Consider the following 26162-nt stretch of genomic DNA (forward strand, 5'->3'; position numbering starts at 1 on the left):
GATCCTTCATTATCACTAAACCCAGCTGTTGCAGGGTGCAGAGAGCTTTCAGAGCAGCAGCTGGCGTCCTAGGAGAGAGCTGTCTAGCCAATGCCTGCTGCTGGTGGCAACAGACTGCTTGTTCTGCTCTGTGGGAAATTGTGGTAAGGCTGTATTAGATGGGCCAGAGGGAAGGGAGACCTCAGCATCATTCCCGCAAGATCCAGCCTTGCAAGACTGCTTTCTCTTGAGGAAGAAATTCCCTCTCTTGGAGCAGCTGCCTCAACATGCTTCCTTACCTGAGCAGATTGGAATGACTAAGTTTCCAGCTTGGTGAAGAGAAAGGAAATAATTGTCCACTGTTGCCATGCTCATGTAATCATTCTGGTGCAGCACTGTGCCAAGATCGGGGACCATACCTTTTATATTGTGATGGAAAAGCAGAGGTGCATAGGCAAAGAGCACAGTGTGATCCCTTGGCCTTATTTTGGTTTTAAATTATCTTATTTTGTCCGTGTTGGCTGCATATTGACATGACAACCAATCAGCTAAAACTTAGCTAAATACTGACCTCTCTGACATGTGATTTAAAGCTGTCTCATGGAAAAAAAAATGAAGGATCACCACCTGAAATTGAAGTATTCAGCAGCAGGGCAAAGAGAACTACAGTACATGAATACTGAAAGGACTGTCCTTATGGTAATTCTGGCAGATGGCATAAGGTTGCAAGCAAGTAATAGAAAATTTTAAAACTAATGAAACAAGATTAACATAGGCCACTCCATTAGTATTTCTCCTCCCAAACAGTTCAGTTCTGATTATATTTTATATCCTCATGGAATTAAAGCACTGTACTTACTGGCTGCAAAGGGAAATTAGGTCTGACTGCTCTTTGTGGATGATTAACTTGCATTTCCTTTCAAAATAAATGTATGTGCTGGAGTCCTTTGGAGCCACATGCAGGCACTTTACTCATGGGGAACTTGAGCAACAGAACACAGGGTACAGTACTTCATCTTAGATGAAATAAACTGGGTAACCACAGACCCAGGAGAACACAAGTCTTTCATAAACTCTCACAAATTTGTATGGTGTTACTACATGAGAGATGTTACCTACAAAATATGATAAGGACAGTTGCGGAACTGCAAGGCCTGTTTCTCCCATGCACTGGAAAGGGCTGCTTGATAATATCTATATTACCCTCCACTAATACATTACTCCCTGTTGCAGCAAGGCAGTTCATTGACACTATTCCTGCTCCCTCTGTTTTAGTAATTTGCTCCCAGTTGTCATCTGCAGAGGCTCAGACCTCCCCAGCTTCAGACACTGAGCAGAGGTACCTGGTTTGTAGCAATGTCACCTCAAGCTCAGCAGGCACATTGAAGAGGTGCAAGGTGGGAGCCAGCAGCAGTTGGTTGAACTCTCTTTTACGGGAGATGTCTCACACTCCCCATCAGAGGCAGGAGCAGCCTATGGTGACTATACTTCTGACTTAGGCACTCCCTGAAGCAGGATGCAGTTCTCTAATGTGGAGCTATCCATTTTCCTCATGTTGAATCATCTCCTTCTGTTTCTTCTTAGACCAAGCAATCTGTACACTTGGGAGCTGCAACTCCTCTTACCTTATCCCTGCTGATATACCCTCCTGTATCCCGGAGGAAATTTATAGAGGCATCATTAAAATTTCTTAGAGTGAAACAACCCTTGAATAAAGTTAATGTTGGGAATTCAACAGGGAAACTGATCTCTTTTTGCTGCTGAAAAATGAGGAAAACCCTGTCACTTCATTCTATTAAAATAGCCTGAAAATAAATTAAATGCTGCTCTTATGATGACAGTCATGCAGATTTATACTATTATTATGAATTATTATTACAGCTATTCAAAGTAATTTTGTTATTTGACTTTCAGGAGCTTATTACACAAAGGAACAAGGGCACTGAGCTGATCTCTCACGTGAAAGATAAAGACACATAAACTGTCCAAACAGCCATCTCACTATAGATGGAGAAGAAAATAATTTTTATGCAAATAGAATCTCAGACCAAAATGCCTTTTTCCTTCACCTCCTTTCATTATTAAATAAATTATAAAGATGCCACTGGAGACCATATAGGAAAAGGTCTCAAATGGTAGAAATGAGAGCTTTCTGCATTTGTCTATTTTTAATTTCAAAAGGTATTTTGAATTGGGAAAAAAGAGTATGATGCTATTCGCATGCCTGATTTCCCGGGAGTACAAACAAGCTCTATGACCTCTTGTAATAATACAACAAATTTTCAAAACCAAACACAAATGAAAATTATTCACATATTAAACTGAGATTCACAATGTTTCATGGTTTTCAAATTCAAATTACTACCATACAGTGCATCTATTTGCATATCTTATGCAACTAAAGTGTAGGTGATAGCTTCTCCACTCTCCTTTTTTTTTTAATGGAGAGCTATTCTTCAGCCATAGTGCTGGAAATCTTGCACATAAAATCTGAATAATAATTTATCAATTTACGTAGATGCACCATATCATGTGCAGTGCTTAGAGCACAGTGCAGAAAGTGAGCAGGGAAAACCAGGAATTTTTGAGCTGAAGAATAGATCAAAATTGAATTTGTCTGTCATTAGAGCAAATACTCAAAGGTAACTACTGTTGTTTTGTGTCAGAAGTCTTTGGTTTTCAATAAATAAGCAACAGAGAATAAATGGCAACACAGAATTCTCTGTAGACCATTCATATTGCTTTGGAAATTGAATGCACACATATATCTTACCTAAGAGGGATGTGAATTTGGAATGAAAGAACTAAGTCATGGACAGTGTCTACCACAAAAAGAGGGTACTCCAGAAGTGATATTATAGAATAGTTAAGGTTTAAATTGCAGTGTTTCTATTTGGGACAACTTCACTTGGTAGTGAAATTCTTAGTCCTTGATCTTGTAGATATTTCAGCTCTCCATGTAACCTAAGGGAAAAAAAGCCCTTGTCTAAATGGGTTGAGACCCCCATGGGTGAACGGGGCTGCATTTCAGGGCCATGACTGGCACTCCATGTAGAGAGAGCTTTGAATACCTTTGGTGGGATAAGGACTGAAGAGGATGTGGAATGTGCTGTGTGAGATGGGGTTTGAGGGGACACTCTCACTCTCTCTGTGGGCACCTCTGGAAAGCAGGAGCCATTCCCCCAAGGGACCACTGGTGATTTGCTTGTGATTGGAATCCTGACAGCAGGATTATTCAGTGGATTTGTTTTTTCTGAACTTTACCCCTCTGATGAAAACCATTACTCTCCAGCTCTTCCTCCCCTCCTCCCTGTTGGATTGAACAAGGTCAGTGTTCTTCACATCTGTCAGCCAATGGTTTCCCCATCCTGATGGTCATCTGAACAGCAACTGAAACATAAGCCCATGTATCTGAGGGAGTAACTGTCTCTTTTTTTTTGTTTTGAACCAAGGAGACGCAGTGTTTAACCATGCAGGAGTAAGCTGAAGGGTGGCATTTCAAAGGTGCAAGGAAGAAAAGTTTTAGGTAGCTGGTATTGTGAACTAGCATGATGTTTTTTGTTGGGGAGAAAGGGAAAAATCCTTTAAAGCCATGTAGGAACATCACCAGATAACATCACTTGAATTGTTAGTTAATGTAAAATGAAATATTTCCTACCCATGAAAGTACAAATGTATTGAATCAGATTCCAAAGATGATGTAGTATGATAAGAAATGCCAAAAGTGTTATGCAGAATGCTAACTCCTGTGAGAAAATAAGAAGAGTGCTTCACCAGTGTTGTCATGACATGAACTAGTCATTATCACTACTTTCAGTGAAAAAGCTCTGTTTCCACAGCACTTTTCCACTATATACTTTAATTAGAGGAAGGGAGTAAAAAGAGTGGTGTGAAAAACATCAGCTGGGGGTTTAAAGAAAACAAAGGAATACAGCATTTCAGAGTGGGTTGTGTAAAATCACATGCAGGAAAAATATGAAGTTCACATACTTAAAAATAATCACTGCCACACAACAGCAGCCATTTTCTTCATACCGTAGACACATCTCAGCTCAGATGCATAAATCTAAACACAGCATCATCTCATGGGCATCACTGTCACTTGGTCACTCTGCTTTTTCTATTCTTCAGCACACTCTGCACCCTTTTGCTCCCTGAGCTTTCCTATCCCTTCCTCTGTCTCTAGCCCAGGGCCAAGCCCATTCTCAGCTGTTTCCCCTGCTCCTTCCTCCTCACATCACCAGAACCATGTGCTACTCTTCTCAACATCTTCATACTCCCAAAGTGTCAAGGTTACCTGTGATCTGTGAAAATATCAAAGTGCAGCACCTCCAAACTCACATGCCAATGCAAACTGATGTCCTTCCCATATGCCTGTTTTCACTCTCGATCTCAACAATTAAGAGAACCGTGTACCAGACTGCTGCTGGTTTTTAAACAACTGCCTACATAAAATGCAAGTTTTGTTCCTTTATTTGCTGTAAATTAAGATCGAGGAAAGCAGACCACAGTCAGGCAAGCTTCCAGGAAATTAATCTAGTACAGATTATGCCTGCCCATGGTGAGGTTTGACTGCCTGATCATCAGTGGAATTGATAGGAAGAAACAGAAGCAATAAATGTCACTGTGGATTTTCCTGTTTTCACTAGTTCATTTGAAATATACTTAAGAAGACAAGGTAATACCAGATTTGATAATTTTAAAGCCTTTTTTAAAAAAAAAATTCCACTCCAATATTCTCAAATCAAACCCTGACTTGCAAAACAGCTACTGAAATTTGGTGGTCAAATGATGCTTTTGTTTAGAAAGTCAGTGAAGTCACTGAGAATTCTTCAGCCACTAAATTCAAGTGTCACTGACTGAAACCTCAAGCTAGAAAATATGTGCCCCTTTTATTGTATTCCTGTGAACCCCTCCTAACTTTTTGCCTGGCACAGTATTATTTATCATGGTAGGGCTGCTTATGTATGCTATGTAGTCAACTCCAACTTTAAGGGAAACATCATTAAATACTTACTACCCACTTGTGCTTTCTCTCACACACACATAATCTCCTCTAACCGCACACATACAGGTAATTGCTTTGTTAAAACATGCAGCCTGGGCCTGTAAATCATGATGGTTTGATTTAAAAAGTCTGCTCATGGGCTGGTCACCAGGCACTGGAGCAGGAGCTGGTGTAGTAGAGCACAGCTCCCTCAGCTCTGTTCCTTGTATCTTTGGCCCATGTGGAATTTGTATACATATGGAGAAGGAGCAATATTCAAATTCCAGTTATACCAACTCTAATATTTTAATTTTAAGGAAACATTCTCCTGTATTCAAGACATCAGTCTCTGTTATACCATCATGCTGCTGGCAGTCTGACACTGAACTGGAGTGTATTATCTTCCTGATCTCCTGTAATCAGGTCTCAAGAATCCTTGGAGCCACAGGTCTGAACCCAGGAAATCACACTACTTATTGAGAGGCAATCAAATGCACAAGAAGGTCCTGGGTGCCTGCATAGCTTCATGTTCATGTGGGGAAGCCGTGCACTCCAGGAGCAGCCACAGAGCTGCAGAAGACAAAGCCAGGCCATAGCTGCTCAGCCAGAAGCGGTAGGATGCCATGTGCACAGGCTTTCAACAGGTGACAAAGAGTAATCTCATGCACAGGATTGCTCTGCTAGTAACACATGCAAATATTTGATGTGCAGAGACATCACCAGGCTCTTCAACAGCTCCTGAGCCACAATGTGTGAGCGACTTGGATAGCAGCTCTCACAAGTAGGGTGCACTGGCAGTTAAGCACAAGCAACCACAGCACGCTGCTCTGAAGTTGAAGAGCCAGCCTGTCACATATTGAAACCATCTATAAATCCAGCAGATTTGTTGAAATGACAGTTTATGTTGTTCATGTAATTTTGAAATTATTCATATTCTTTTGCATGCAGAGGAAAATGAAGCCCCATTTTCCTTAACAAGTGCTGTTCCCGCCTCACTGAATGTCACAGCCCTGTGGGGTGACCTCAGAAGCACTGACCTTCGACGTTGCTGCAGTGGTATTACTTTCCTTACCACTCCCTGGTGCACTCTCCTCGATTGTTGCTGCTGTTGAGGCTTCTGCTTTCTTTCCACTTGTTTCCAGAGAAACAGGAGTCCCTACTTTCCCCAACCCACTCACTGGGGCTGAGCTTGGAGTGCTTGGTTGCCGTGACTGAGACTTATACCAGCTAGGGTAAAACAAGGGATCGATGCTTTCTGCTGTGGTCGGCACTTGAGTGTCAGACTCTGGGGTCTGTTGAGAACCACTTGGTGTCACAACCATATCCTTAATCAGGACAGATAAAGAGAAGAACAAGCAGAGTGCACCATGTTACCTTCCTGCTCTAGTCACATTGTTCTACATATTGTGCTTGTTATATATCACTGCAAGGCATAGATTTGTCCTAGTACATGGTCTGAAAGAATTTCAATCAAAATGTAAAGCAAAAACAACTATCACTTGAGTAACACAGACAAGGGAAAGCAAATATATTACTCCAAAAATAGAACAGGAGAGCAGAACTAGCTGGAAGGGGGTTGCTGGCTGAGAAGGAGTGAGCAAGAGGTTTCATAATTCAGATAAATGCCTGATTCAATTCTAAAAACCATAAGAAATTCTGCATAAGAACCTCATGAAACCATACCACCCATGAGTGACTGGTATAGGTACCTCCAAATGTTTTGTTGGGTTTTGTGTTAAGAACAACACCTTTACCAATGAGTCTATTGATATGAGCAGTCAGAAAAAGGGGAATAAAAGGATACTGGAGAGAAACATTTGCTCACCAGCTTTGCCACCAATGCAATAAGCCAAGCACATTTGCTCTGCCAGGAAGACATGCAGCCAGCTGAACCTCACCTCTCTACCTGCACTAAGGTTTTTGGTGTTCCCACACGCACTATCTAGTGTCACCACAGCATTTCTGCTTTGCCTTTCTTACACCAGAAGGCAAAAGCTGAAATACGGGTATCCCTCACACCACAACAACCACATGCCATGTGTGACTCCACTCCAAATGCCTAATTGCATTTTACAATTGCTAAAGAAGCATGCCATACCTTTCTCATTTAAACCTTAGAAGTGAGAGAATTCATATTAGTAGGCAGAATTGCTTATGCCTAGTTCTTGTTTGCATAAAACCCTACATCAGTTAGGGAACATTAGTTAAGTTAGTGCAAATCCTCAAAAGACAAATTTTGGTTAAATCAATAAAACGTGATAGAAAGCATCTTCACACAACTGGTGTAAACTCACACATGTTATTAGATCAAAGCAAGAATAAATCTATAGTATTTGTTTTCCCTTATTTTATGTGGAGAGCTTGCTACAATCAAAGAGTCTTTATATGTTTTCTTGTTTTCACATTGGCCTCCTCAAATATCTTCACAAGAACCTTACCCACTCAGCAGCTTCATTGGGTAAATTGTGTAAGAGGAGAATTTGCTAATTTAATTGTATCTAAGGCAAGCTAAAGTAGCACATGAAGTATATTTTTAATGTAGATATTTTAGAATATGCAGCAATTATGGTCTTATTCTAATCGCATTCCCTAAGAAAAAGCACTGGCCTAAAATATTCACACCCTGAACCTGTTTGCTGCAAGGTTGTAAGAGGCAGTTTTCTCTCCTGTTTTCTGTGCATGATACTCCTGCATCCACCTAGACATATCTCTAGGATGACCAGAGCAGAAGGCAGCAAACACCATCCACAGAAAACAGATCAGAAGTGTGATCTGAAAATTGATGGTGAAAAGCTCACTGAAACCAGAGGGAACACCAAATTCTCTTAGTATAAATATTTTAACAACCATCTCATTTACAACAGTTAGTCTGAGTTAAATCACAGCAAGCAGAACATCCATTGTAATGCATTTAACTCCCAAAAGGAACTTCTTTTGTTTATAACTTATGTATCCCAAATGTATTTTAATTTATCTAGCAGACAATTTTTTGTCTATCAAGTGGTATGTTGAGAGGACAGGGTACACTGCATATATGTGTACAAGGGCAATAAACAATTTTGCTGTCCGGTGCGTAGACTCCCTTAGCCCTGCTTCTGATGTATGGTACCTACAGGCCACAGGGGAGCATTGGCTTGCTGTGCCAGGGTGACTCAGCATAGCTGGCAGGGCAGCAGAGGCACTTACCTGACCAGCTGGGGCAGCAGGCAGTGGCACTGGAATGGGCTCAGCCAGGGTGCACTCTGCACTCTGTGGTTCAGGGTCTTGCTGAGGTGGCTGTGATGCTGTCTCAGCTCCTTCCTCCTCCACCTCTTCTTCCTCTTCCTCCTCTCCAGATGACTCTGTGTGGACTTCATCCAAGTCTTCCCCATCCTCTGTATTCTCTTCTTCTCTCTCCTCCTCTGATAGGACACATGTAAAAAGACAGAGTTAAGCACCACATGAAGATGGCTACAATCTCTGTGTAATTAAAAAGCCATTTGCAATTGCATTGCAAAGTCACTGATGATCTGCTGCCTGGCAGAGAAGGTATTGGTGCGGAGACTCCTCCCACCAGCCTGGACTGGGCACTGCCATGGAGCTGCCACACACATCTTGAACACACATCTTGGTTAAAATCTTTAGCTGGGCCTTTCCGTGGGAAGGAGTACAGAAAGTCCTGTCAATGCACTTATCCTTGGGAGGGATGTGCAGCGTGGCCCTGCATTTTCTGGCAAGAAGATATAAGGGATGTGGCACAATCTGCCAGGAAAAAAGTCCCTCTTCCTGTTCTAGATATATGTTTGTTTTAAATGTCATTGAAGCTGTCATCATAAGTCTTTACCCGACCAGTGTTTTGCAATACATGACTAGAGGTTTGAGATACCAACATCCCTAAAAACAGACTGTCAGACTTGGTCAAACTATTGCTTTTGTGCCATCTGACACATCCTGTGGTCTGCAGTTGTGGCTCTGCTTGTTTCCAGACGAAGCCCCGTATCAATCACTTTTCGTTTGCATAACCACACTATTCATCCTAACAAATTTTGGACATCGTTTAGAGCCATCCTAGCTCTTCAGAGAAATAAACTTAGATGGATGCATCAACCCAAACTTCAAATTATGCACAGGTTATGAGCATGTAGAAAGAATGTAGTTCTGCAAATCAAGTAATGCCCACATAATGGAAAAATGTTTCTGCAGGCAAACACATTCCTACAAACAAGAGTGCTGCCTCTGATTCCGTGTCCCCATGTCTGGAGAGCACCTCACGGACCGTAGGAGGAGTTGAAAATGCAGGAGTGTATTACCAATTGCCAAAGTTCTTGCTAATGCCTTGTCCCCAAGAGGTAGGTGCCACATTCCCCATTACATGGAGGTGGTGTGTGTCCAGAGCAGGTCAGGTTCTTGGCAGATGCATGAATGGGGCAGGGATGTGGCAGCTGTAGCTGATCACAGGGATGAACTGGGCATGAGGTTGAGACTAGGGTTTGTTATTCCTAGGACAAATCCCTGGAGGGTCATGGCTCTGCTTCTTTGCTGCTGACTGGTGCCACAGCTGCTGTCCTGCTGACTCATGTGCCAAGTCCAGGCAGTCCATGGATTCCAACCTACAGACCAAGATCTCCATAGAGGCATGCAGGGTCTGTCTTAGGGAACAGCCATGAATTCTGAATTTGGTGTGACTTGTGGCAGGGGAGTAAGAGATGGGTGACAACTACAGGAGTTTTAACTGGGTTGACAAATGTAAATGTAAATATAGCAGAATCCAGTGCTAGCGAGCAAATTAGAGGTATCCCGATAATGATTAACACTGGCTATTAGTAGGACAGGTCTGCTTATCTGAAACATTTATCTCTGTTAACTTGTGGCTTGCTCTAGGGGAAAAGCATAGGTGAGCCTAGATTTCAGGCTACTTTGGTAAATGTAGAATCCCAACTTTGCATTATTCTATAGATACATTTAGTATGTTTAGTCATGATGCCATGAAAAATTACATGACCAAGGTGTTAAATGCATGAAAGGTTATGACAATTTTTGCTTCCCTCTGTAACTCTGTGATGTTGAAATTCAATTATGTTTCTGTAATATTTCTTGACTACTATAAGATAGACTTTTTAAACAAATGTATTGAATGACTACTTCTTCTAGTAATAAACATTCTATTTCTTTAATGACTTTGTAGAGAAGGCAGGTCATAGAATCATGACATATTTTAAGGAAGGAAAAAGACTTTACAGAGAGAAAAGCTGAATTTTGTGGTGTCTTCACATGAGGAGTCAGTAAAGACTATGGGCTCAGTAAAATGTTAGGCCTCAAGAACAATAAGATTAATGGTGTCAACAGGTTATGAGTGTTTTGACTGTGATGGATTTTTGGTTTTGTTTATAATTAATACAAAATGCTCTGTTTTCATTTTGGGATGGAGAGAAATATCTGATTCAAGGTTTCCTACTCAGTGTCATCATGCAAATTGCACACATCTGCAGTTTAAGAAAGCAATTCTGGTAAAAGAAATTACATACCTCTGTCAAAATCAATTTCTCGTATTATCTTTTCTTCTCTACTGAGGTTCACTGTGAATTGGTTCATGTTTTCATACCCATCCTCTATTTTTTCCATTTCAAATCCTTTAGAAGCTTCAGTAATTCTAAAATGGAGAGATTGGTTATTGGCATTTGGATTTGCAGATAAATTTATAATTTGTAATTGATTATAAAGAACAAGACTCTGAAGTTTAAATACTTACTTTTGTAGCAACGTTTTGGCATTCTGTGAAAACAAAAAGGAAATAACTGACTTTTTAAATGGTTCCAATTTTTTTAGAAATATTATGCATTGAAATCTAATTGTTACACTGGCTGCTTCTAAATGCACTAATACAGATCTCATAAATGACAGCTATGACATGTATGAATGAGATCAAATTTGGATGGTAGTTAGTACACAGCTGAATAACCCTTTCAATTCATGAAAGACTTTTTAATTAAAACCTGAATATGATGGGAAATGTGTAGGATAGTTAAAAAGAAACAAAATGGAAATATTTTTCCTCTTTCTTAGCTGTGTCTTTGGTAAAAGGCAATTGCTCTGTTACCATCTTTAGTCACAGTAGCTGTATCTTTGACTATCCATAAGGGCATGGCTTCTGGAAAGACAAAATTAATTTGTCTTAAAAGAATATTGTTCTCTTCAAAGGCGATTCTTTGATGAAAATAAGTAGGGGTTGGTTTGGTTTGTTTTGGGGTTTGAGTTTTTAATTTGTTTGTTTGTTTGTTGTTTTGTTTTGTTGTGTTTTGGGGTTTTTTTGTAGAAAACATCCTTCCAGACTTTAATCTAGAGGAATTGTAAGCTTGCAAGACAAAAAACCTACATCAATGAATTCAGTGGACAGGCTGTTAACAGTTTCCTACTTACCTCTCCTAAGTTTATAGTAAAAAAAGAGAAGAAAAAAAATTAAGGCATAAAAATGTAACTTAGAACATAAATATTTACTTCTTGAAACATTAATAATTTTGTCAATATGCAAATGAAACCCATAATTCACAGAAATTCATGTACAGATGAACATATTGTCCTGCCTTGGTATTGGTAGGAAAATACAGATTTGTTGGAAAATGTTTAAATTCCTGTTTCTTCTTTGGGGACCAGAAATTCATTCACAGGATAGCATATTTTGGTGAAAATTGCAAATACACGTGTTCTAGACCTGTATAATTTTCATAAGAAGACTAGTCACCTGGCTGAGCTGATTCAAATGTTTAAAAAATGAATTTGTGTAAGTGTTCAATTAACCAAATTCTGAATGGGCCTAAAATGAAGACATTCTTAAGTAGTGTATCAATAAACTCATAGTTCTTATTGTATTTCTACTTATAGACTTTATACCTGCAAAAACACGGCCATTTCTGGTTCTTCCATGAACTGGATTCCTGACTCAACTAGTTTTGACACAGCTTCCAAATGATCTGCATACTTCTTCATCAGGGAGCGGACGTGTTCCAGTTTCTCTTCTTGGGTTCTGGTGATGATTTGTGTCATCTCATTTTTTCTTTCTTCCAGGACAGAATAGAGATAATCAAATTTTTCACACAACTGCTCTTTCTGTCGTCTGCAGCATTCCTGCAAATCATTTGGTTTATGTTAAACATGTTATGTTCTTAAAAGAGTTTCTATTTTTACAGTTACTTGGTAGCAATTTCATCAAAGAAATTTCTTTTTCTGATCAGTGCAAAGGACTCTGAATGACCTCAGAGACTTTTATCATTTTCAAAGTCCAAGCTATTGGAACAAAAGTTTAAAAAGTGTTCTCAAACTCTGAATTTCAAGCAAATAAAAGCCCCTGAACAGGTTATTGTATAACTTGTCAGTCTGCTAAAAAATGTAAAAGCTATTTATGATGTCTGTAGTGATACATCAAAGTCTGAAGAAAAAGCAAAAGCTCCCACCGTATTAGCAGCATGTTCATTTGCGTGAACAGAATGGTTTTAAAAGGAATGGTCATCTCAAAGCTGCTCTGGAGAATTTTCTTTTTCTGCCAGAGTACCTGGAACAATCCTGGCTGGGCTTGATTTTCACATACACCCTTTTAGACTCTATTTAGACAATAGGTGTCCATTATATCCATGGTGTGTGACAGAAGCACAAAGAAAAGGAAGAGGAATCAGTTTTGGACCCTAAGTTCAGGAACTCATTTTCACATCATTTTTGAGACACTTTTATTGTCCTCACAACGAGACAACAGCATATTTCACTGAGGAAGGAAGATGGGTTTGAAGGTTGCTACATTGACTGCTCTCTAAAAAGAACAAACTGCACTTGTAAGGGAGGATTTATGGGGAGGAAATGGGAGACAGGTTATGTATAATGTCTGAGGTCTATCAAATAGAAGTACTTGAGTCATCTGTGTGCCCCACTTTATTGTGGTTATACCTGGTTTTGGATGGTGGTTATTATTTAAATCTCTTTCCTAGGAACTGAAACAGGATCAATTCCTCATCTTTGTCCCTTGAGGCATAATACCGAGATCCTGGCAGCACAGGATTATTAACAGTCCCCTAGTACTTTTAGAAGTAATAGACTGATTATTCTTAGCACTTTGCCAGAGAGAATCCTGCTTTTTTTCTTGACTTTCAGTCAGAGCTCATTCCTATGAGTGGTGTCAGTCTATTCTATATTGTTCAAGGGAGAAAGACTTTCAAATATGTACATTTGGCCAAAAATCACTGTCTACACTGGCGGAGCAGAGGTGGGGAGTGGAAGGAAATGAATACACATCTCGTTGCATTGACCCAAGTAACTGCCTCTGCTTCCCAACGAGGCAGGCTAGGTGAAACAGGCACTCCTAATTTAAAATTCCTAGAAGAGGGTGCAGGCTTGTCCTGCCCTTCTGGAGGTCCTGCCACTTCCCAGTAATTCCTGATTAGTGCAGTTATAAGGTGGGGTTAAGGAAGTTTTCAAACAAAGTGAGTCATGGTTTCTAGGTGTCATTCTGTTCTTCTCACCTCAAGTAATTTTCTTCTTTTACTCTCTCCTAGCTTTCTCCTAGTGAAATGTCATTCAGATCACTTGTAAAATAACCTTGATTTCAAGACAGGTGTGTGCTATCTTTGTCTTTTGACACAGGATAAGTGTTGGGTTAAGAAGAGCAAGCGATATCCTTCCCTGTCTTTAAGCTCTAATATAAAATATTTCCTGCCAGTAGATATTACAGAGTTGTGATTCTCAAGAGTCAGAGTGCAAAGCAGGTTCCTCACTGCAAATGCTGAAATATTTCTGAAATATTCTCTTTCTGCATAAAATGTTCACATACAAAGTCTCTGCCTGATAGAATTACCCTAATCAGATTCTATGTAATCAAAGAGGTTAACAAATACATGACTCTCCATTCTAAAAAGTTCCCAGCCTTTTTGAGTTTTTTTTAAAGCACAGCTACAGCAAAAAGAAAGAAGTCCTTGCTACTGAGCATGAGACTCACTGCTTGTTCCCAAGGATCTGTGTTAACTGGCCTATGTTATTAGCATTTGAAAGAAACACTGTAATTTTTCCTTCATTATTTGACTCATATTGTTTACAGGGATAAACACTGCTTAATTATTTATTATAGTTTTCCAGTATTTAGCATTTTATATTCCTTTCTCAATTTTCAGTACAATATGTGGATTTGTTCTACTTTTCAATGAGTTAAAGTATTGGTCAATTTTTTTCTGTTGTTGTTTTTTTTCCGTTTTTAGGTTTGCATAGGAGCAATAGCTAAACATTGAACTGTAGGGTAATACTTAGCCCATCTAAAAGGAAAATAATTGTGTGTTTTCTACTAAAGCAGGTATTTATTGTTCTCTGCCAAGTGTTAAGCAGAGAGAAGAGACAACCCTGGATTGTAAATGTTATTTCCATGTGTGAACATTTCTCAGTTACAGCTGTTGCTTTTCATCTTCAAGGACAAACTGATGTCAATTCAGACAAAGCTCTTGTATGGTATGAAATGTGATTTGCTTGAAATGTAACATGGAAGTGCCAAGGTAAACTCTGAGATCTGTTTTCCACAATCTTTGACTTTAAAGGTGAAAACCCAGCTAAAACATCTGAAGGTAAAATGGCTGCACTTTCTTTGGGTTTTGACTTTGAAGGTTACACTTTAAATGGTGTGGATCACTGTGAGGAAGCTGGTTTTAGACACTGTTTTGTTTCTTCAGGTATTTTTAGTACAATGTTTTCTCCATACTTCAGACTAGATGTTTGAAACTTTGTTTGTAGTTCAGCTTGAATGAGTGTAAGCTTTTGCTTTTGTATTATTCAAATTTCTGCAGTTAACCTACTTGAAAGGTTTGTTTCTGTCTGTAAGGTCCTGAGAGCAGTCCATTTCATCCTTGTGATGTGAAGGCTTTTTGTCTGCCATTAACACACTCTCCTTTACTTGGGCTAATGTTTTATGTTCTTTGAACCAAACTTTGGTAACTTTTGTTCTTCCTTGCTCTGAGAAATAAGAGCTTTGGGGAACTGTGGACATAGATTGTGTAATCAATTTTTCTTACCAGTTAGAATCTATACATCTAGGATTAACTTTCTTTTCTCTACTGTTTCTCTTTTCTGCTCCAGCTCTGAAGGGTCAATATAATTCTAGTTGGGCTGAAGGGATGCAATTCCTTCACTAGATGCTTCATCAAACTCTGATGACAAAATCAATTCATATGAGCTCCTTTCAGCCTATTTCTCTGTGGTTCTCAAATTGGTCAAAGTTGATATTTATATTTGCTTTGCTGATGCAAAGCTCTTGGAGGAAATGAAAGCAACTTCTGCTATTGAATGACACAAAACTAATTTCAGCTCTTTCAGAGAGAGGCCTTTACTAGAAAATCCAGGGAGAACCCAAACTCTTCCCCCCCATGAACAATAAAACAAGACTCCTTAAAGGACAATGTAAGCATATTAAAACACTACTTCTGCACAGAAGGCAAAGCAACCAAATACAGAGCTCAGACATTCCTGTGAGCCATGATGTGCCTACTCTGTGACATAGGCTAAGGCTCTGTTCAAAGGACCACTCAGGATTCAGACTAATACTGGTCTTTTACAGCTCTAGTGCCTGATCTTAGATGTTAAATGAGCTGGGAGTTGATGGCATTTTACTGGATCTGCTTTTAAATTTGGCGATATCCTATTCCACTAAGAATGTTGACTAGACAAGTTGATATCAATTATCCTTACTCTTTATCCTCCACCACATGGCCAATGTCAGAAGTGTGTAGCAGGATCTATCCTTTGGTTGAGGCAGCATGGTTTGATAATGTGCAAAGCCACAAGTAACAGTTTAGTGAAATAATATGGGAATGTATTTGGATCAAGTGAGGTCTATTAGAGAATGGTCATTACGAGAAGTTTAAAAGATGGGACTTCACACTGAAATAGCTGCTTTTAAAGAGGTGGTACTTACCTCAACCATCTTGCAGGTCTCCTCCAGCTGCGTGACTATCCCTTGCACTCTATCGTTGCTCCCCACCAGGACTGCAATGCCATCACTCAGCTCAGACTAAACAGTAGGGGGAGACCAAGAAGTAGAGTATTAGATACTGTCCCACTTCAGGGAGGCACATCTAACAGTGGGAAGCAGGAGTCAAATAAGCCATATGAGGGTATTAGCTTGTCTTTCCACCAGAACTGAGGAAAACTGGAGCCCTATGTGCCCACAAGATCACTGCTAGTACTTTGACATTTGTTTCCTCTCCTAACACAGTATGAAAATACTGGCATTTAGAAACTTTTAATGGAGAAGAAGCTACGGTTTTGAAACTTTTAATGGAAAAGAAATTGAAAAGGAGGAAGCACTTTGTTCTAGGAAAATCTAAATACTTTTGTCTGAAGAGCTGTTTCAACAGTCCCAAAATATTTCATTTGGGTTTGTTGAGAGAAAAGGCTTTGTCCCTGGGGAGTAATTTTTTTCAGCGTCTGGGGCTAGCGACACCACTGTGGTATTTTCTTGAGGACTGTAGCCCTTGGCCTTGGAGAGGAGAAGAGATGGCCCATGAACCTAGAGGTACCAAGGTGTTATTGAATCCCTGGTGTGTGGGCAGTGAGTTTGGGGCTTTGGTGAGAAGGGAAGGGAGTAAAAGAGGAGAAGAAAGTGGAGGCTGAGCCACTGGCACAAGGGAAATGAATGGAGGAAGGAAATGACCTGAGCATGGGGATAGAGAGGACTATGACGTATCCTTAGGAGAGACAGAGACACCTAGAGTCCCTAGGGAACTTGGGAAAGATGCTGGAGAGGGCAAGGGGCCCTTGGCACACTACTATAGTAACAGAAACAACCATGTATGGGGCCCCCACAGCTTTCTAAAGGATCCTTTGAAGCACTCATCCTGCAGCCTCCAACTTACACTTCCCATCTTGGGCATGACAGCCCCTTTTCACAGGCACTCTGGGAAGGAAATCACAGCTTGCAAATCTCCATGCAAAAGGTGTTACTGGGGGCATGGATTCAGTCCAAGAAACTTCTCCTCCTTCTTCCACCTTTTTTGATTGAAAAGGATGTTTGTAACTTCTTTCCTAAAGTGACTTCTCATTTGTAGTTTACACACACACACACGCATCTGTGTGACAAAGTTAGAGGTTGGGATTGCTAACTTGGCCTGTCTGATTGCTTGCCCCACTGGGGCTCTCCAGAAAAATGAGCAGTTTATCTCAGGAGGATAACCCAGTGACTCAGGTTTTAAATTAATACCGTATTAAAAATAAACAAGTCTTTTACTGGTGACAGCAAGGGCAGAGGATATTAGGTACATCCTGTGCTGCCAACTATTGAATATTTCTGCATTCACTTTCCGGAAGAGATTTTTTGCTTAACTTTTCTTAAAAATGGGATGCTTAAATGTAAAAGTGCCTGATACAAAACTACTTGATTTGAAATGGTCTGTTGTGTTTTCAGTTCATGTGTTGGAAATCCCATTTGTTTTTCTGATCTAAAAGCACGGATAAAAGTTTTAGCCACATTAAAAGAGAGATCCACAGCTTCACATCAAATTGCTCTCTAAAATGTTTGCTTGTTATAATAACAAAATTTGGGAAAATGTAATATCTTTCTGTGTGATGTCTCATAAATTTGTTTTCCTGTATTTCTAAGCAGTTCTTACAGATTTATAAGAACCTTTCACTCACACACGAGTTCCAAAGGCACCCCCAGACCCTTTCGGAAACTAGTAGGAAGCCCATGGGAATACTCTCCTGGGGATAGTCCTGTCAGTTTCTGGGAGGACTTTGAGATGCACCAAAATATTTACCTTCTGTTGCTGGTAGACATTTGTGAGAGGAGCAACTTGACAGTCTTTGTGGGCACCAAAGACTTTGCACAAGGAGCAGGTGGGCATTTCACAGTTCAAACAGTAGATATTAATTCTCTCATCTTCGTGCTCCTCACACATTGGCTGGTCACACTTCCTTTCAGGTCTGCAAAAGAAAAAAGTTTAAAACAAACTCGGTGCTTATGAGTGTTTGATGAAAACACTTATGGTATTAGCATGAAACACTGTACATTTGAAAAGCAGCATCCAAGTTTGACTTGAGCATGAACATAGACTTAAACCTGTTCCATGAGATGACTACATAGGCAGTGGTACAGCTTAATGTCCTGACCCAAAAGGATGTGATGACAATTTAGCAATATGACTTCATATGGGCATTCCCATATGAATGAGGAATGAGACTGGGAGTGTGACAAAACCCTTGCTCATATTTAAAAATTTAAATAACCTCACTAAGCCTGATCTCAGACTACTCATATATTTTAATTAGCATGTTATCTAACAGCTGTCTGAAATATGAAACATATGTAATTTCTTTATGGTTCATCATGCAAAATGTCAGGCACTTGGCCTTAATGCGGCAAAGCTTTTATGAAGAGGGCTCATTTGAAGTAAGAGTTGTAGATATTGATGAATATTCAGGCCCTTAACTCTGTATCTCTGCTGATGAGCTTTGTGAGGCGCTGGTCAGAATTGTAAATATCAATCAGGACTGGGTCATTATAGCCTTTAACACAAGCCAGCAAGCAAAACAAGGTGTCACTGTCTGATACCAGGCTTATACCGCACTAATGGATAGGTCCATTTTATGCATGTGTGACCCTTTCTTATCTTAATCTCTCCTCCTTTGTTCTTTTCTTCCTCTTGTGGGTAACTTAAACACTCATTTTCTGTCAGTAATCTGCACCGCACTTAAGTGGTATGGGGTTTGTGTTTGTTGGTGTAATAGAAGTTCCTTACTATAGCAAATGCTTGTTAGTCCTGGTAATCTGCTGTAATGCTTTTATGACGTTGCATGTTTATCTCTGTAAAACTCTTCTTGCCAAACACCTATGTTCTCACCAAGTTAAAAGAAATCTCTTAGAGATTTCTTAGAGATAATGTGTGGTTTTTCTCTAGACATGAATTCAAGGTACCAAAGAACCAATGGCTTTACAAGGGCTCATGTGAGCGAAATTTCTTGAAGCCTAAAATTAAAATGTAACACCAGGTAAAACTTAGGCCATTGGGACCAGAGTGTAACAGTTACCCAAATGAAGTTTGTGGCACATGTCTGGCTTATACAGTGTCAAACATTTAATGGTAGGTTACTCCATTGCACCTGTCACAGAGGGCACAGTTTACACAAGAGTTTTTCCTCTCCTTGCTAAGGCAGGAACTGTCACCACATTGTAGCTCCCTCCTGATCTTCTCTTCACTAAAATGATTCAGCTGTGTACACATAAGTCTACACAACCTGCTATTTTAGGAACCAGTTTAATTGCAGCTTCCTTCAAATGAGTCCCTTAGCTGATGTTCCCAGTGCAAGTGAGAGCTCTGGTCCAGTGTGCATGGACAGGGTGATGCTTTTCTGAGCCCATGCTGCAGGCCTAACACCCTGTGCACTCTGTGGTAAGCACATGAGTGTGTGGTGATGTGGTATCAGAAGACAGGGTCAGTAGACTGATGGACGGAGTGTGCCTGGGTGTTCAAGCTTCCAAAAGCCACCACTTAATACTGTGGCAATGTTAACTATTTCCAGCATAAACTATTAATCCCCTTCTGCTACTGTTTGGAAGAGGAACTATGACTTACCTGTAGCAAGCGTAGCAATGGCATCACATAAATATATCTTTTCATCATTAGATAGAAACTATTTTCCTAAATTTTAGAATTTAATAGAACTATGTGGGAACATTTATTAAAGCCATTCTACAGAGCTCTGTAGCAAGGAGGCAAGCAGTCATTCTATTAAAACTTTAAAAGTATGGAAAAATCATTATTTTATATTGTATTACAGTAGAATTTTTCCATTAATTTTGGTAGATTGGATACAGCGTTTATTTTTTAATGACGAAATACAGATTTTTTTTCTTCTGAAGAGAATGGAATGTGATCTGATGCATACTTAAAAAATCAGGCAAGAAAGATAATGTCTCACACATACTTTTTTTTTTTTTTGTAATTCAAGAGGGCCCTGGGACTTAAAGGGTTCATAAGGAAAACTTGTAATATGAAATATAACATAGTATACTAGAATAAAACAAGACGAACACTTCTGAACAAAGCCTGTAATATTTCGGTCAGATTTCCAGCACTCATTAACATAGGGCACTTTGTCAAATCCGTCATCATTTCAATACTAGTCAAAAGAGGTGTGTTTCCTCCATAAAAAAGCTTTACATTGTTTGCAGATGACTGCAAACAGCCCCTAATATATTCACGTTACAGTGCACCAGTAGGAGGGCCCACGTGTGAGTGCAACACAATGAATTTCAAAGTGATTAATTAGGTCTGAAATAGTGGCTCTTCCTGTAAATATTTACAAGACCAGACCTAGAAACTACTAGAATTTTATTGGACACTGGAGTTGTGCCAACTGCAGGAAAGACACGTTGCACAGAGCAAAAAGGTGACCGTGTCAAGCAAGTTCAGCCAGAAGCAGCCAACCTTCAAAGGTGCCGCAGACAGCTGGAAGAAATCTGGCAGAACTCCCTGAACTAGTAGGGCCCTGAAGACAGTGTCAGAAGACTAGAAATAAACAGATTTACAGTCTCCTTTGTATGCTGTGTAAAAGGAAAGGATTTTAGCACCACATTCTTCACTGACTTCAGAGGGGATCCTCGAGGTGTATGTTGGTGTAGCAAAGGCCAAAACACAACCTCTAAGTTTAAAATGAAGATAGCTTCTGAAAGAAGAGATCAAAAAGTAGGTAATAGGAAAATGACTACATGCCCTTTGGAAGAGAAAGGGTTCACCACAGCTGTGCTTATGACTGAAGAAATGGCAGGTTGCTGAAATGTCCTGATATCTTTGTGGTCTCATTGTTGGACTCTTGTTCTTTAAGATCCTGAGACTGTGTTTGACGGTTACAGGCTTTTTCTTTCCCATTAAAACTGGATTTGGACCTTAATGTGCAGAGTGTTGTGTGTGTTTTGTGGAGAGAAGGATTCTCAGGTAAGTAATTGCTCGTAAGGCCAAACCAAGAGTACTGGCTGTGTCCAGTTCCAGACTCACCAGTACATGAGACATTGACATAGTGGAGAGAGTCCAGCAAAGGGACTGGAAGATGACTAAGGGTCTACAACAGCTTTCCTGTGAGGAAAGGTTGAGTGAGCTGAAACTTTCAACCTAGATAAGAGAAGGTTAAGCAGAATCTTATCAATGATCTTGATCTTATCAATACCTCTGGGTATCTAAATACCTGAATGGAGGGTATAAGGAGGATGAAGTCAGGCATTTTTGGTGGTTGCCAGTGCCAGGACCAGAGGCAATGGGTACAAACTGAAAAAAACTGAAACTGTTCCCTCTGAACATCAGGAAGCACTTCTACTGTGAGAGCAACTGAGCACTGACACAGGTTGCCCAGTGAGATTGTGAGATACTCATAAGCCATCTGGACATGGTCCTGGACAACAGGCTCTAGGTGGTCCTGCCTGAACAAGGGGTGTTTTGACCAGATGACCTACAGAGAGAAGTCCCTTCCAATCTCAACTATTCTGTGACTCTGATCCTGTGAAGAAATGCAAAATTGATGGGCACATAAAGAATACACTTTAATTAAGAACCGAGTAAGACCTTAGGAAAGCTACTGTTTAGTTAGAAGGCATGTTTGCCTTAGGGTTTTTTTTGAAATCCAAAAAGGTCCCTACCAAAATCCTGAATCCAGCTTTGATAGTCTTTTTACTGAGGACCCTAAGATAGCTGTAGCCCTTCCAGTACCATCGCATCACCTATAGTGTCTGCACCTGGTCAGGGGATGAAGAGAATCTGCATGGTTGTATGAGGCACGTTATGTGAAGTCATCAGTTATTAAACTGTATTTGCCTCAGTATCAATCTTGGGCATAACAGCACTAATGACTGGTCTTCAGCTGACTTCACACTGCTTACCATGACCCTTTGAGTCTGCTGGTAAAGCCAGTTTCCACTGTCCAGTTCACTTTCCACTGTCCACTCTAGACCTTATTTCAACAGTTTGTCGGTAAAGATGTCACAGGAGGTGGTCTCTAAAATCTAGATAAACAACATCTTCGCACGCACAGAGTCCTCTCGCTATAAAAGGCTATCAGGTTGGTTGGGCTCATTTCCTCTTCATAAGTCCATGCTGTTTCTGATCACCTTCTTGTCTTTTATGTATTTGAAAAGGGTTTCCAGGAGGATTTGCTTGACATAGTTTCTAAGGACCAGTGGGAATGTGACCCTGTTGCACTTCTTGAAGATTGGAGGAACATTTGTTTTCTTCCAGTCCTGTCCAACCCACAGGAAACTATCCCAATTACCATAGCCTTTCAAAGGTTATTGAGAGTGACCATGAAATGACATCAGTTCTCTCCCTCACTAGTTATGGATGCCTCCCATCGGGACAATCAACTTTTTTTAATATTTCCTAACCTAACCCCCCTCCACCAAAGGTAAATCTTCCTTGCTCTAAACTTTCCCACTGGTTTCAGGGTCTTGATTCCTGAAGACTGAACTTATTAGTAAAGTCTGAGGTGAAGTTGGCATAGAACACCTTGGCATTTCCTATTTCTTTTTTTACATTAGCCCCTCCTCCATTTAGCAGTGAACTCACTCTCCCTGTTCTACTTTTGGCTGCTGTTGTACCTGTAGAAGTGCTTATTTGCCTTCACGTCCCCTGTCACATTTAGTTCCAGGTAGGTCTTGGCTCTTTTAATTTCATCTGTACATGCCTGGACAGTGTCTCAAAATCTTCCTGAATCACCTGACCACCTTCTTTTGGCTTCTTTTTTTTTTTTTCTTTTTTGATGTTTTATGTTTCAGGAGTTACCTGTTAGTCAATGCAGATACCCTGTCACCATTGCTTGAGTTCCTGTATGTGGGGATATACCGTTTTTGCCCTTGGAGCAGGTGGTCCTTGAAAATCAACCACAATGATGGACTCCAAAGCCGTGAAAAGCCCACTAATACCCAGGGTAGAAATGGGACTTGAAAAATGAGAAGACTATAGAGGTTCATACAGACCTAAGGATTCCTGTAGCTCTGTTGCAGTACTATCATGAATGCCCGGCCCAAGAAAACTATTGGTGCAGGTGAGCTTGGGGTTTTGTGTCTGTGGGGAGTTGGAGAACATCCAAGTGAGCTTACTCCTCATCTCTTTCACTGCACAGCCTGCGGGGCTCCTCTTGCAGCATCGTTGCTTGGTCACCTGGGGTCAGGGAGCCCAGTTCCCTGGCCCAGCCTATCTGGGATCCCTAGAAACCCCTACAGCCTGTCCTGGAGAGCCACGTTCTCTCCTGGGAGCTCAGACTAAGACCTCAGAGGTGTCAGGTACAGCTGCTTCTGGAAGTTCTGGCTACCCAGCCCTGCAACAGGTCACCACCACCACAGAGCGTATGCAGGCTGCCCTCGGAACATTGCCTGCTCCCTGCTGCACACACTGGGTCTACAGGAACAGCCTATACTCCAGGCTCTCTCTGATAGGTGCAAGGCAGAAAGAGTGCTTGACCCTCCCTGATCAGGATTCAGCTGGTAACAAAGCCCAAAGCACCTTTTGATCTGGAACAGCCAGCTGAGCTCATTAGAGGCTGTCAGGTCTTACAAAAAGTTATGGTGTCCTGTTGCTATCCTTTTCTGGTGGCAGCAGGCATCCTGATGTTCCTCAGATTGTTCAGGGTATTAGCAGCCGACAGACTTCCAAAGATTGGTTTAGTTTTTAGCCAACTCCATTTCCACTGGGTTCAGTCCTTTGCTGTCCTTTAAAGCTTTGTAGGACCCCCCTCCTGCTTGAAGATTTCTTTCCTTTGTTGCTAATACATTCTAAATTGGGTGGCAGGCTATGCTGCCATCAGCTGGAATTTGATGAGCAATGAGATAAAAGACCATATGATGTGATATTTAGTAATAGGAGGGGCTGTATGTGATGGCTCAGGCAGACCCTCCCAACCACATAACCCAGTGCCTGCCCCAGCTTTCATTAAAAAAAACCCCAAACCATTCTTTGATTAAAATAGAAATTCCAATTACCAAAAAAAAACCCCAATCAAAGAAACAAAAATACTCCAAAACCAACTTTTAAAATAAGCTATTTTTGTGCAAGCAGGAGAAAAGGCTTTCTACCTAGATGAATTCCTCTCATTCTCCTAAGTTTATGTAAAATGCAGCCAGGTGATGGCATCATTCTGGTACATGTAATTGTAGTGAATTATACCGACAGAAGGACTCGAGGGGAAGAGGTTCCTGTCTATACATCACAGGTGCTCCCAGTTTGAAGGGTTGCCTTGGAAGAAACAAGGAGGCAGAGATTACTTCTCATCTTTCCTCCCATGCACCTTGGCCAGACCCCAATGGAACAGACTGCTAAAAAGGGAGAAGTGGAGAAGATGATTTCCCTTGACTTTTTGGGTTCAGTGGGACAGCACAGGGTAAAGCCATAGCAGATGCTGTTCACACTTAGGGGGGCCCGAGGAATGTTGGGCAGAGGGAGATAGGCAGCTGAGGCCCACAAAGGGCCAAATAGTTTAGATAATGCTGTTATGCATTGCTGCTGCTACATAGCCCTGACAATAACTTTCATTCCAAGGACATACATGAAGGTTAGATAAGCACATTAACAGATTGAATAAATGAACCATTTGGAAAAATATAAAAGCAAATAGATGTTTAGATTTTTTCCCTATTCTCCCCTTTTATTCATCACGTGTTTTACTTCTGTGGAATTTTAAACAAATCTATTAAATGTATTCTTACATTTCTGTTTTACTGAATTTTGTTCCAATTGTTCATGAACTACATGGGAAAAAGGAGCTGTATTTCTTTATATTTTTTATAAGTGAAATACAACTGTGAGCTGGGAAAAAAAAAAAGCAAAAGCAAAACCAAGGAAGCCATGAGGCCACACATTTACAACTTATTTGGTAAAAGCAAAGTGCACCATCACAGCTTTGCTGATTAATTTCCTCTGAGATTTTCCTGACTAAAATAATATTTGGATATCAATGGCACATACAGGGGTAGATGACCTTCACTCGGCACTGAGTGCAAAGGGCAGAAGAAAAAACAGTTTTAAGCCAGCTTCGTGCTCTCCGACCCTTTGGAGCTCCAACCTATGCATGACTACAACAGTCCTCAGAGGAATTCAACCCACCAAGAATAGCCAAAGCCACTGTTAGGCTCCAAAATTCTCTCTGCTGGTGACTGTCCTCCTCCACTCCCTTTAGGTACTGGAAAGCTGCCCTGAAGTGTCCCTGGAGCCTTATCTTCTTCAGGTTGAACAACCTCAACTCTCTCAACCTGTCTTCAGAGAAGAAGTGCTCCAGCCCCCTGACCATCTTTGGGTCCTTCCTCTGGCCTCAGTCCAGCAGGTCCATGTCTTTCTTGTGCTAAGGACCCCAGAACTGGATGGAGTACTCCAGGTGAGGTCTCATAGGAGCAGACTAGAGAGAGAGAATCATCTCTGTCTTACCTCCCCCCCATACTAAGTTCTCTACAGTAATATACACCCACTCCATCCTAGGAAGAGACATGAGAAAACATTTTTCTGTTGCTGGATCCATTACACATCAAATGCAGGAAATTACCATCCAGGAGGAGTCTTATTTTTAGGATTAACCCATTACTCTGCCCTGAGGTCTTGATTCTTGTGCAAAGCCACACAGCTCTGATATGTATTATTTCTGGCTATTTCTTCTCCTTTGTGGACTCCTAAATAAGACTTGATTTCATAAGTTCACATCCCAAGCTGACAAGAATGGAGATCTTTATATTACTGGGTTTTGATTTGACATTATGATGCAGTGTACATTCTGTGTGAATTTCAGTTTTCTTCTTGTTTGCACTGTCTGTCCCTCAGGATTTCTAACGAGATTTGAAAATTTTTCCTTCTTTAGTATGAGAACACACAGGTTAAAGACAAATAAAGATTGTCTGAACAGTTTTTGCAACAAATTATATGAACCAAGCTACTTTCCCCTTATTTATGTGAGTAGCTGTGCTGACCTCAAGGGCTTTGCTTGCACTAGTAAGTGTTGCTCATGTGAATAAGCCCAATGTTCTACTGCAAGGGAAGCTCAGGGAAACTCAACATCTATTTGAATACAGTTTTCTGTACTCAGTGAGAACTGACTTTATTGCACTAAAAGCAGACAGACATGCATGGCAGCAGGATCCCTTTCCACATTTCCAAGACAGAAAACAATCAACCTCTTCTGTTCCAAATTGGAAGACCAAGGGTTAGTCCCCTAAGCCATGTCCGCTTTTGTGTCA

At 40.6% G+C, this 26162-nt stretch overlaps 1 protein-coding gene across 3 annotated transcripts in view; it reads right to left on the reverse strand.

Moving 5' to 3' along the window:
* TRIM55 (tripartite motif containing 55) overlaps nt 1-26162 on the reverse strand; it is a 36380-nt gene that overhangs the window by 9433 nt on the left and 785 nt on the right. Inside the window, exons 3-10 of one of the 3 annotated variants that reach the window (XM_071553092.1) lie at nt 17719-17884; nt 15879-15974; nt 11834-12067; nt 10695-10717; nt 10471-10595; nt 10088-10092; nt 8153-8365; nt 6004-6291 (exon numbers count right to left, since the gene is read on the reverse strand). In XM_071553092.1, the coding sequence (XP_071409193.1) occupies nt 6004-6291; nt 8153-8365; nt 10088-10092; nt 10471-10595; nt 10695-10717; nt 11834-12067; nt 15879-15974; nt 17719-17884 (1150 nt within the window). Of the gene's footprint in view, nt 1-6003; nt 6292-8152; nt 8368-10087; nt 10093-10470; nt 10596-10694; nt 10718-11833; nt 12068-15878; nt 15975-17718; nt 17885-26162 lie in introns of all 3 variants that reach the window. The other 2 variants (XM_071553091.1, XM_071553093.1) reach the window with 2 other exon arrangements.

Source organism: Pithys albifrons, chromosome 4 (genome assembly GCF_047495875.1).
Source record: "Pithys albifrons albifrons isolate INPA30051 chromosome 4, PitAlb_v1, whole genome shotgun sequence".
Classification (NCBI taxonomy): Eukaryota; Metazoa; Chordata; class Aves; order Passeriformes; family Thamnophilidae; genus Pithys; species Pithys albifrons.